The sequence below is a fragment of the Melanostigma gelatinosum genome (assembly GCF_949748355.1).
Source record: "Melanostigma gelatinosum genome assembly, chromosome: 11".
NCBI lineage: Eukaryota > Metazoa > Chordata > Actinopteri > Perciformes > Zoarcidae > Melanostigma > Melanostigma gelatinosum.
This window is the reverse complement of record NC_136644.1, coordinates 10,107,869-10,119,943: the sequence shown is the minus strand read 5'-3', so window position 1 is coordinate 10,119,943 and position 12,075 is coordinate 10,107,869. Positions and strand designations below refer to the sequence as shown.

Here is a 12,075-nt window from a genome sequence, read left to right as displayed (position 1 = left end):
AAGACGGGGGATTCATGAATATTCAGACAGTTTGAGAAAAAAATGGTAAAGACGTTCCAGAAGAAAAATACCAGTATGAACCTGAAAATTAGCGTGATTTGTCTCCTTTAAACTGTTCCTTGTCGCCCCACCAGACCCTCTGAGAAAATGATGGTTTTGACTGCAGTCCATTTATCGTCTCGGGTGGAGTAACTTGGGCTCAGTGACGACGAGTCAGTTTGTTTCAATGACGTGTACTCTGTGATGAAGGGCCAGCGGTGCTTCAGCATCACTGAACACTGGCAGCAAAAATACAGAGACTATTTATTCATGTTTTTGGTTATTACACTGTCCTGCCGTCACTGGGAGGATCTGAATGCACATTTTATTTCCACTTTACAAAGACATCATTAGTGATCCATGCTGTGCTCTGCTTTATTCCACTCTTTGTGTGATGCAAGAGCAGAGATGCTTGTCCTTGTTTGTCCTTTCAGCACCACCACCTGGCCCGTCTATTCTGTCCCAACTTTTTTATTTTTATTTTAGTTCAGTGAGCTATTCCTGGTCGACCATGCCGTATCCCTGCACCCCTTTTTCTATGTCCCTCCAGTGGTGCTGAGCTGAGGTCTCTCCATGTTGTGGCAGAGAGGAGCTGCTGTATGGTGGACATGACCCAAATATGTCTGCTCTCTGCTAGCCTTAGTGCTGCTTCAAAGTTGGCTGGAACTGCAGCTTGTGCTCTGCAATGAGTGCATTGTGATCCCAATGCCAGACAGGCTTCACAGCACAGAGGAGGAAGTAGACTGTGAGGGCCTCGGATTATCGATGTACTGCACCACATCTGAGGTAGCGGCTGTAAAGGGGCGAGAACAGGAGAGTGAGCAGAGCAGATGTTCAAGGTTTGTCTCTGCAGTCACCTGTGTTTGTGTGCTGGGTGGACGCCCTGAGCCGCGGGGCGGGGCAGTCAGACATGAGAAAGTGGGTTAAATTCCAGGCATTCTCTTCCATCTGAAGCCACACTGTTTCTGGTTTGTCTTCTCTCCAACTTATCTTACATCTTGTGCGTGTGTGAGAGTCCTTTGCCAAGCCCACTGGCTATGGAAAAACAATTTAACTGGATTTAATTTGTTGCCCCCCCCCCCCTTCCTCTTCCCTCCTTCCTCCTACTTTGTGTGCCTCTGAGAGGTTGGGAATTCATCTCGCTTGGTAACTCCATGCCCAGTCTGAGCTCCCTTTGCAACTCGGACAGGCCAGGTTTCATGGCAGCTTTAAGATCACCAATCACGGGGAGGGGTTGCCATGAGGGATGCTCATAGTGTGTTTATCTTAATTGGAAACTAACTGTATTTGGACACATACATGTGGATTATTTCTCTTAAAACATGTTGGGTAACTCTTTCTTGCTTTCCCTTCCTCTTTCTTGTCTTTTATTCTATCGGTCTAAGCTCCATGCTCCGAAGGGTTAAAACACAAAGAAACCATGTTGCCTAGAGCCCTGACCACTTTTTCCATTCTTGCTGGAAAGTTTCCAGTGCTATTTATATGAAACCTCAGGCCCGACAATCAACAAACCCATTTGGCCTGTATAAAGTTTGATCCACCGTCCTAAAGTTCTCTTTCACTATCACACATGGCAGACGCACCGTGAAATCCCAACATGTACAAGGAGCCACAAGAGAAATCAATCCATATGACCTAACTAGCATTGTATAGATACTACAGACATTTGGGCTAAAATAAGAGGAAGACTCTCTCAGGACAGATTAGCTGAAGAGAAACAGAAGCAGTGGTTACTGACTTTTGGCTGGAATACTTACATATTTTAGAATGATAGCATTATTATTGCTGGTGTTGTTATAAGACAGCCGATACAGCTACATGAACAAACCTTTACGTCATCTCCATCATCAATTAGACGGTCTCAGACGAGGCCAGAAGTTTGGGTTTGGACCTGAATTTACCTGATTGGACGAGTTGTGAATGTTGTTTATAGGCTCAATGAAAAACTGCCAAACATGTATAAATAACTATATGCAGTAAATTGTACCTGCATTTAAAATAAACTGACATTGCTTCACTCATTCATTCATGGAAGTCTTATTTGGAAGAGAAAGGTTTCCTTCCTTCTGTGGCAGAAATCCTCATAATCTGGCCAATCAATGCCTTTTCCCATTGGGCATCGATCATAACTGCTGTATCACTGCTGTATAGACCCTTTTTACAGATCAAAAACATTTGTGTGTTGTCAACAGAAGTGTTGTTGTGTCTCAGCCAGCCGGACGAGTTAGAATCTTGTTACCAGCATCTAAATGTCTGGTTGTTACATGTTCGCTTTGTCAGAACCGACTCAAGTTCTACAGAATTCAGTCAGGATCACAACTTTTTCAGGGCGACAAGGTGTTTCAGTTCAAGCAGTGAGCGTGTTAACTGGTGACTCTCAGCCGAATGCGTCCGTGGTTGCCTGCAGTAACTTATATGGTTGGTAGATAATAAACATAGTCTTTTACGAGGACACCTACATGTTCTGTTGGTGTTTTCAACAGCTGTAGTCACACATTCTGCTGAGAGTCACCAGTTAACACGGTCACTAGTTAAACAGAAACACCGGTGGCTTCTATGGCTGCAAGCTATTACACATGTTGACTACCACTGTCCATTTTAAAAGTGAATAAAGTCCAACCTCTGAGTCTCTGTCCTGGTGTTTGATGTTTTCCACCAGACACATGTTGATACCTGCACACTAGCTAATGTGTTCTAGAATTCTGGAAAGGCTGTGTGTTCAGGTACAGTCACCATCTTTGCTGGTTAATGCTCTGATGTAGCTCGACAAGCTGTTTCACTCAGCCGTACTTCCATTGCTGAACTGTGTGTGCACACTTATAAGTCATCGTTGTTTTCAAACTGGAAGAAGGGTCCAAGTGCACTGTATACATGTGTAGCCTGGACCAAGCAGCAGACAGACACGGTGAGCTCAGTGGAGCATTTAGCGAAACATCGAGATGAAATGTTGCTGTTGGTCTTAACTTCATTGGTCTAATGGCCTAACACATTTCTGTTTATTTGTCTCTGCTGGATGTGGAACATGTTCACCATATCAACCTCACTGATGTGGTTACAGATTGCCCTACATGGGCAGAGCATCTAGTCCTGCAGCTTTTAGTATGTCCACCTGAACATTGATGAATAAATAAATAAAGGATGCTAAAAATGACTACCAAGTAATATGGGTAGTAACTATTCAAATACACACACATATATATATACTAAAATTATTATTTATTTTCCAGTGAAGGTGAATATATATATATATTTTTTGACCTGGGTTTCACTTAAGTTAGCGCGTGTGCGTGCATGGCCACGCGCACCGTCTCGCGCTCCCTCGCCGTGTCTCTCTCCCCCGACACTCCGCAGAGGGAAGCGTCCACGCAGGGCTCGTGCAGCAGTCGCCCGCCTTACTACTTCCAAAGCTGCATTCCAACATGACTTAAGAAGCGAAACCCGGCTCTTCCAGACAGCAGAAGCTCGCAGCATCCCGGCGACACCAATTTCCAACTTTTTCTGCCCACGTTCCCCTGCTCCTCTGAAAGCACTCCGCTGCTCTGTTCGCCCTCCGTTCCCGGGAGATACAGCAGTTTCCCCGAGGGGGGAAAAGGAGGCTGCTCGTTTTTTGTTTACCTCGGCGATCCGCATGGATGAGGCAGCGGTCGAGGGGAGGTCTCTGCCGGGTGTCCGACTCCGGAATCGGCCGAAGAAAGTGATGCCGAACCTGAGGAAGGTTAAAGCGAGACGGAAGAAACGAAAGGAGTTGGTTTTAATCCAGATATGCTTGTTCTGCGGCTTGCTTCTGGTCGTGAAGGGGTTTTCCTACTTTGCGGAAAATTCAGGTGAGGATTTAGCCGTGTGTGCAGCTCCTGTGAATAGAAGGGCAGCTGAATACCTCCAGCAGTGTGCTTGTTTCTTTCATTTCTGTAGGCTACGTATTTTTAACAGTTCTCCAGTAAGGCTAACGCTAACTGTCTTTATTGTCTTAACAATTACACAGCTTCTTACTGTGCTCGTGTAGAGACTTAAACGTTCGGCAGCTAACGTACATGATGAAAACCATCCTCCCTGTTTTCACTGCATGCCGTTTATCACTCTTAATTTCCGGAAGCTTGCTTACAGCGTGCTACATTAACTCACCGTCTAACTGAACTGTATGCGTGTGGTTTCATTTTAAAATAAGGTGTAAACGCCTGTTCTTATGGGGACTAAAGTTCTTCTCAAATCTTCCTTTAGTTATGTTCCCAAGCATTAGCATATTAGCATAACCCAAAACAGTGTGTGTTCCATAGCATTTAAGATAAGATAAGATGGACTTTATTGTCCCAAAGGGAATTTGTCTTGGAAATATGCATACAGTGTCTGCTGTTAAAACAATACAAATAACATATTCCATACATACATTACATACACAGACTGTCGCCAGTCCGCATACCCGCACGCACAGTACCTACAGTACATGCAAAAGACCAGCCAACAAACACATTTCACACTGCCCGTTGTACAACGCACCAGTAGTGTATATTTAACTAGGCTGTGACATAAGAAGTTTATATTGTGTTAAAACATGTCACAACCATTGGCCCAGTTTGAAACGCTCCCATGGGTGACACAGCATCAAGGTGTCTGTACTGTCATGCAGGTACACCGCAGACTATCACTGAAGTTCATATATTCATAGAGAACTGTTCTGGGCTGAGGGATGCAGAGACTCCTGTATGTCCACACTCTGAAATCAGGCCAGTTAGCCCCAGGGTATACTGCAGGGTCAATGCCAGGGTATATGCCAGTGTATATATCAGTGTATATACCAGTGTATATATCAGGGTATATGCCAGTGTATATATCAGTGTATATACCAGTGTATATATCAGGGTATATGCCAGTGTATATACCAGTGTATATATCAGTGTATATACCAGTGTATATATCAGTGTATATACCAGTGTATATATCAGTGTATATACCAGTGTATATATCAGTGTATATGCCAGTGTATATATCAGTGTATATATCAGTGTATATATCAGTGTATAAACCAGGGTGTAAGCCAGGGTATACACCTCTCCAGGTTACTGCATGTGTCTCTCTCTCAACTTCATTTCTAAGCTCTTCTGACATGATTAGTATTACCAAACAAATCCAAATGCAATCGGATGAAACACAGATAAAGAGTAACTACTGCTGTACTTCCTAACAGCAAACATCTGTACCACTTGACTTAATGTCTGCATGATCCTCCCTTACTCTTTTTATCCGTCTTCGACTGTGCCCCCAAAACTCCCCTTGATTACTGAGTCAGCGTCAGCTAAATTGAGATGTATTAATCACTTTCTATGGACAGAAGGCCTGCATGAATATTCATACACTCATGATTTGTGCATCATCAGTGGGACTCATTCTTATTTTTTTCTTCTTTCCTCCCCGCTGCGTATCCTGGTTACATGGAAATGCAACAGTGCTGCTCCCTGCATGTGCTCAACATCAGAGTTGAACAAGGGATGACTCTGTGACACAATGCATTTCCCTTGTCCCTATTGTGTTCCAGTTAACTCTTAATCAGCTTGCCGGAATATCAATTAAAGTTGATTATTTATGATGCGCTTAATGAAGTTCTGCTAAATTGAGCTTGATGTTGTGGAGCTGGAAGCGGAGCACTCAACGCCTCCTCACAGTGGTGCATTAATCGTCCCCACACTCCTCTCCTCCTCTCAGTGTGCAAGATAGCGAAAGAAAGAAAGAGGGAGGGAAGAGCAAAGCGCTGGCACGCAAACCTCACTGCTGCTGTAGTATCTGCTCTAGGTGCTGCTCTAGGTGCTGCTGTAGCTGCTGCTCTAGCTGCTGCGCTAGCTGCCGTGTGAGATGTAGTGAAGGTGAGGCCAGGTGAGAAGTTCAGCCATGCCCTGAGGACTATTGAATAACTGGGCTTTATAATTTTACCTGAATCCCTCGCTTAGGCCAGACTTGTGGTTGGCAGGGTGGAAAGGGCAGAGTGCTCCTGCTGGGCTCTCTGAAGTATGAAATTAATTCATTGGTGTTGCTGCTTTCTTGAAGAATGTGCAGATGTAGCCACAGTGGGAGCCCCACTTTGTGCACTGCTGCTCCACCCCCCAAGAGGATTTTGTTTTGGAAAATCATGAAATTCTCCTTCAATGTATGAATCGGGAAGGGGGGGGGGGGGGGGTACCAAACTGGAACATCTGTGGTGCACTCCTCCAGCCGTTCCCTATCCCACTATTACATAAATAATCAAACATTAATGTGACAGAGAAGACAACCCTGCACATAAAAAATGAAACAAATTGCTTGACACACACTTTTGTACATGCATCATCCCAGAAACACCGACATGTAACTGTCACATAGAAAAGACAAGGCCCTGTTCATGACAGGAAAAGTAATATGGTAAATGTGCTGGAGTACAATAGAACTGAAACAAGTTGAATCAGTTGATCGAAAATGTACATGATAATTTAATAATGGTTTCTCTCCCTTTTCAAGCAAAAATGCCAAACCTTCTCTGGTGTCATTCTGTCCAATCAAATGGGAAGATGATATCATTGTATATGTGTGGATTCTCTGAGGATTGCTGATGGGTTTTTTTCTTTTACATTTTCTCACCTGAACAGAAAATAGTCAGCCGATTCATTGATAATGAACAGAATCACCACAGCCCTAAAATATACTGTACTTGTAATGATCTGTATCTTCTCTGAACACGTTGTGTGTGGTATACACAGGACGTGGACACTGACTGCTTGCTCAGATTCAACTCTTCTTTCAGGCTGCTGTACACTGTGTGTGCAGAGCGGTGACACATCCTGACGTGAGAGAACTCTTTAGATTAATTCATTACTCGATCAACACTAAACCAATTTGCTACTATTTTTATAATCAATTAATCCTTTTTGTCATTTTTCAACCAAAAATGCCAAACATCCCTAATTTTCAGCTTCTCAGGTGCTGGTTTTCTTAGTCATGACAGTCGACTGAAAATCAAAGCAGAAATGGGGATTTTTTATTATTTGCTGAGATTTTACAGACTTCATTAATTATTTGTTGCAGCTCTGTATGTCTTTCACATTGTGACTGCTGCTGTGACTCTGGTGTACAAACCAACCCAATACGTTTCAGTCATGAAATGAAGCAGGAGGGGCGAGCTAGCGGAAACATATTTACCTCAAACTCCATTTGCAATTTCATTTCCGGAGATACACACAAGTCTTTATGCTAGTGTCCAAGTCAAGTCTTTTAACAAGAGGTCAAGTCTCAAGTCTTTGAGCTCGTGTCCAGGCCAAGTCTAAATTCTTTGAGCTAGAGTCCAGGTCAAGTCTTGAGTCTTTGAGCTAGAGTCCAGGTCAAGTCTAAAGTCTTTGAGCTGGAGTCCAGGTCAAGTCTCATATCTTTGAACTCGAGTCCAACTCAACCTCAAGTCTTTGCGCTAGAGTCCAAGTCAAGTCTCGAAGCTTTTAAAAAGAGTCCAGGTCAAGTCACAAGTTATTTAACAGAGTCCAAGTCAAGTCTAAAGTATTTGAGCAAGAGTCCAAGTCAAGTCTCAAGTCTTTGAGCTGGAGTCTAAGTCAAGTCTAAAGTCTTTGAGCTAGAGTCCAAGTCAAGTCTCAAGTCTTTGAGCTAGAGTCCAAGTCAAGTCTAAAGTCTTTGAGCTGGAGTCTAAGTCAAGTCTAAAGTCTTTGAGCTAGAGTCCAAGTCAAGTCTCAAGTCTTTGAGCTAGAGTCCAAGTCAAGTCTAAAGTCTTTGAGCTAGAGTCCAAGTCAAGTCTAAAGTCTTTGAGCTGGAGTCCAAGTCAAGTCTAAAGTCTTTGAGCTAGAGTCCAAGTCAAGTCTCAAGTCTTTGAGCTGGAGTCTAAGTCAAGTCTAAAGTCTTTGAGCTAGAGTCCAAGTCAAGTCTCAAGTCTTTGAGCTAGAGTCCAAGTCAAGTCTAAAGTCTTTGAGCTGGAGTCCAAGTCAAGTCTCAAGTCTTTGAGCTAGAGTCCAAGTCAAGTCTAAAGTCTTTGAGCTAGAGTCCAAGTCAAGTCTCAAGTCTTTGAGCTAGAGTCCAAGTCAAGTCTAAAGTCTTTGAGCTGGAGTCCAAGTCAAGTCTCAAGTCTTTGAGCTGGAGTCCAAGTCAAGTCTAAAGTCTTTGAGCTAGAGTCCAAGTCAAGTCTAAAGTATGTAAAATATGTATATAATCGTCATCTAGATGTTGTAGCTGCACTGAAACGTCCTTGAATCTGTTTTGACTTTTCACTGTGACAAACATCCCCCAGGTTTTCATGTCTTCAGCCAGAGCAGCGACCAGGAGAGATGGGGAGGGAGGAGGAGGCTACTGCAGGAAATGGACAACAGCAGCCTAGAGGACATGGAGAAGGAAGAATCTAAGAACTGTACTCCTCCAGGTAAGACAGACGAGATGAAAGAAAGAGGACAAATGTTCTCCCCCTCCCTCCTTTCCTCCAGTACAACTCACCCCACATGTTCGGTCTTTCTCCCCTTTCTTGTCCCCCTATTTTCTCCCCCTGCTATGGGGTAACCCAGATTGTGGAGTCAGATGATTTCCCATGAGCACAGGCTACAATAGGCTGCCTCAGCGGTTTTCTCATTCAGTCTCCGTCACATTTTGTTTTTTAGGATCCTGCAGATTGCATTCTCACTTCCTCCACCGAGCTGTCCCTCTCCGTCTCGCACCAACTCTGTTTTCATCCCTCCCATTCCCTTCCTCTTTTTGCTCATTGTGGCCACTACTCAGAAAAAAATCCCTGTTTCCATGGTGACCTTTTATCTTATCATCAACCAGCGACTTCTCTTTGAGGCACTCAAGGATAGCATGCGAGGATGCTGAAGGCTTCTTGTTTGTAATGTTGAAATCACTCAGTCCAGATTAAAGGATCGACATAGGGCACTTGTCTGCGATTTTATTAAATGAAATAATGAAAGTTAACGCTTTAAAGTTATATATATATGCATATCTTGTCATGTAGTCTAGTCTATTTCTCATTGCAATAGTCCTGAATCTCACCATCACCCATATCTGTGGCTATTTTTAGATGAAAGTAGGAGATGGAAGGACATTTGACATTCACTCCTGTTAGAATTGTTGTGTACATGGTAGGGTGTAGACATGGCTTCACTGCAGATCACACTGACGTTTGTCTTTTCTGCTTTGAGCGGGAGACGACACAGGGAGGGGGCGGTTCTCTTGTGAGCTCATTAAGGAAAATGGCTGTCGTCAATCTCCTTTCTCACCCTCCTAAGGTCGCTGCTGTCTTCTATACAGGGAGCGTAGGTCAAAGTTCAATTTATTCTCTTATCCTGCTTATTACACAGATTCTGCCCTTTCCTCGTGTCAGGCTAAATTTACAGCACATACCCTGGTGGCTTCCGCCCCAGCCACCCTCTGGAGGACTGCAAGTTTTTTTTGCTAAAGGAGACTATTTTCTCACTCTGGTGATTTTCTATGAGAAACAAAAATGTAGCCTTGTGTGGAGTTATTGAGTCATTCTTTATTCTACTGTTGAAAGGGAAGAATCTGTGTATTACGACGCTGGTGGACGTGTGAAAAGAAGGACATTGAAGCAGTACGCATGGGCTGTAAAGTGAAAGCAGGTGCGTTGTGTAGGTTATGTCGCAGCTGATGTGTTTTTCAATGTCAAAAAAACGGAGTCTGTAAAATGTGAGGGAAACTTCTATATCTCCGTCATCCTTCTAGAGCCCCAGGTTGAAGTGACTTGTTTTGTCCAACCAGCTGTCTAAAGAAGCCCAGTATCCTGAGGAATTACCATCATCCAGTGCCAGTGCAGGAAGTAGTTTGCCCTTCATGTAGCGAGGCAGAAAGTAAGAGCTGTAACTCATCCAACATATCCCTGGATGCAGTTTGTGTCCCGTCACAAACACCCTCATTTTATTTCACCATAGCCATGATTTTTCCTGAACTTTAAAGAAGAACAGATTTTAAACATCAAAGTCTGTTTCCAGGTTTTGTGACACTACTACTGCATGTATGTCTGTTAAATGTCCTCAAGTGATGTCGATTGAGCCAGCATCTGTTGGGTCTGAAGTTAGAGAAGTAGAAACATCTGGAGGTGTAGAGTTAGAAAGAAGTGATGTTACCAGACCTCTGTAGCTGCTGCTCATCTCTGCCTGAGGCGCCGCTACGAGCAGAACGCACCACAATCTCTGGCCAAAGTGTCGGTGGTCGAGGTGCATTGTGGATATTGTAGGCTCCAGATTCTGACAATGAAGAATCTTGCGTTGAATACTGACGACGATATCACTGGTTTCTGGTTGGATCCATCATGAGTCTCTGTGGAGGTCTCTTTTAACCATGTTTTAATGGCAACCACCAGTCACACATGAAACACGCCATTATGTTTCCCTCCCTGGTTTTAATTGTGAGGGCCCGCCATGTCTACGGACTTCTGACTCTTGTTTAGCCCCCCCATCATCACTCTTTCAGTTCTCTGTCAAGGAGAAAAGAGGGGAAGCACATGCAGCGGTTGCTAATATTTACATCCTGGTAACTTTCTGTCAGTATTTCTCGGCCTCTGCCACCTTGAGGTCTGCAAATAGCTGAAAATGTCAAAGAGAGTTCCTTGGCTGGAGAAGGGTGGTGAGTTCACATACTGTGTGTGTGTGTGTGTGTGTGTGTGTCAGTGTGAGCACGTGTAGTTGGAGAGGCGGTGAGAAACGGAGCCCTCTGTTCTTGACCTTCCCTTTCTCATGGAAAGCAGGAGTTGTTCATTCCATTGATTGTCCAGATGCAATGCCTGAGGTCACGTCGCACTTTGACGCTCCACCTTTATGGTGGGAAATTAGCTTTTGAAGATTAGTCATATGTTAGTTTTCATCTGCAGTAAATGCGCAGACACACGCACACACACACACACCCACGCACTCGATCATCCTCGCACCACCACAGTGCTGATGCATTCGTCTTCTGTCAGCCCTTCTCTGGACCACATCTGCAGACACAGGTGGTTAATGTAACCCCTGAGCAGCTGTGTCTACAGTAGCATTGGCTGCGTGTTCGACGGATAGCGGTCTGGGTACCCCGATCACATGAGCCCTCTCTCCGGGGGTGTTTCCCCTGAGGCTATCCTCCTCCGTTATTAAAGATCCTCTCAGCTCGGCGCCGACGCAACACTCCATTTTAGGAAAGGAGGCTGCTCTGACTTAATCAGGGCTTCCCTGTGAGAAATGTGTGTGTGTGTGTGTGGCTGCAAGTTGAACCATTAGGAGGAGATCCTTGATAAGAATAGTATTGATTTATGCGAGGGTGCTGGCCCTGGTTTCTGCAGCCAGTAGGAGTGAGATTATGTTCTCATGGTCAGCCTCCTGGCTCCTCCACATGTCCCAAGTAAGTAAGCATCGCCATAATACAGCTGATGAATCAATGGAATCAGAAACACAATCACTCCCTAATACCTCCACTAATCAAATGCAAATTAACCCAGGGAGCTCCCAGAATGATTTCCTCTAAGAAATCAATTCTGCCATATTACAATATTAGCTCTGAGTGGGCTGCTGCTGCCTCCCAACACAATGACAGCAACTGCACAACGGTTTCAGATGGAGGCAAAGTTCCTTCATAACTGCCCAACGTGCAGATTGTAAAGTCATGTTGTTGTCCGTTCTCTGGGGAATGAGATGATCCATCACAGCAACTAGCTCAGTGAGAGCGTGAGTCCTCTCTACATCAGCTCCTGCTGCTTCCTCCTCACTCCCTCTTAGTCCGCTCCACAACATTTATCCAACAGGACTTCTGTTTGTCTCCCTTTATTCCCTTGCTCATTTGTTGTCCCATGTCTTCCCTCCTGTAGTTAGGAGGCCAGGTTGTTTCCGGCTGCAGAAGTGGCACGACGCACCTTTTAAAGATTCATCCTGGTGTGACTGTGAGCATGTTGAAGCTGTTTCCTGAGGGCCACAGTTGTCCTCCTTTTACTGCTGCTGTCCAGAGAGCCTGGGAGGACATAAAGGTAGAACCAAAGTATTGCAGCAGGCATTTCAGACCTTTATAAGACTAATAGAGCGCTGACTAGATACGAGGGGGAGAGAGATG

The 12,075-nt window shown here is 44.4% G+C and overlaps 1 protein-coding gene across 1 annotated transcript in view; it reads left to right on the top strand.

Annotated features, from left to right (window-relative positions):
• The first annotated feature begins 3,443 nt into the window (after positions 1 to 3,443).
• slc24a3 (solute carrier family 24 member 3) overlaps positions 3,444 to 12,075 on the top strand; it is a 36,490-nt gene continuing 27,858 nt past the window's right edge. Inside the window, exons 1-2 of the mRNA XM_079278684.1 lie at positions 3,444 to 3,863; positions 8,288 to 8,416. Of these exons, the coding sequence (XP_079134810.1) occupies positions 3,668 to 3,863; positions 8,288 to 8,416 (325 nt within the window). The 5' untranslated portion in view covers positions 3,444 to 3,667. The remainder of the gene's footprint in view (positions 3,864 to 8,287; positions 8,417 to 12,075) is intronic.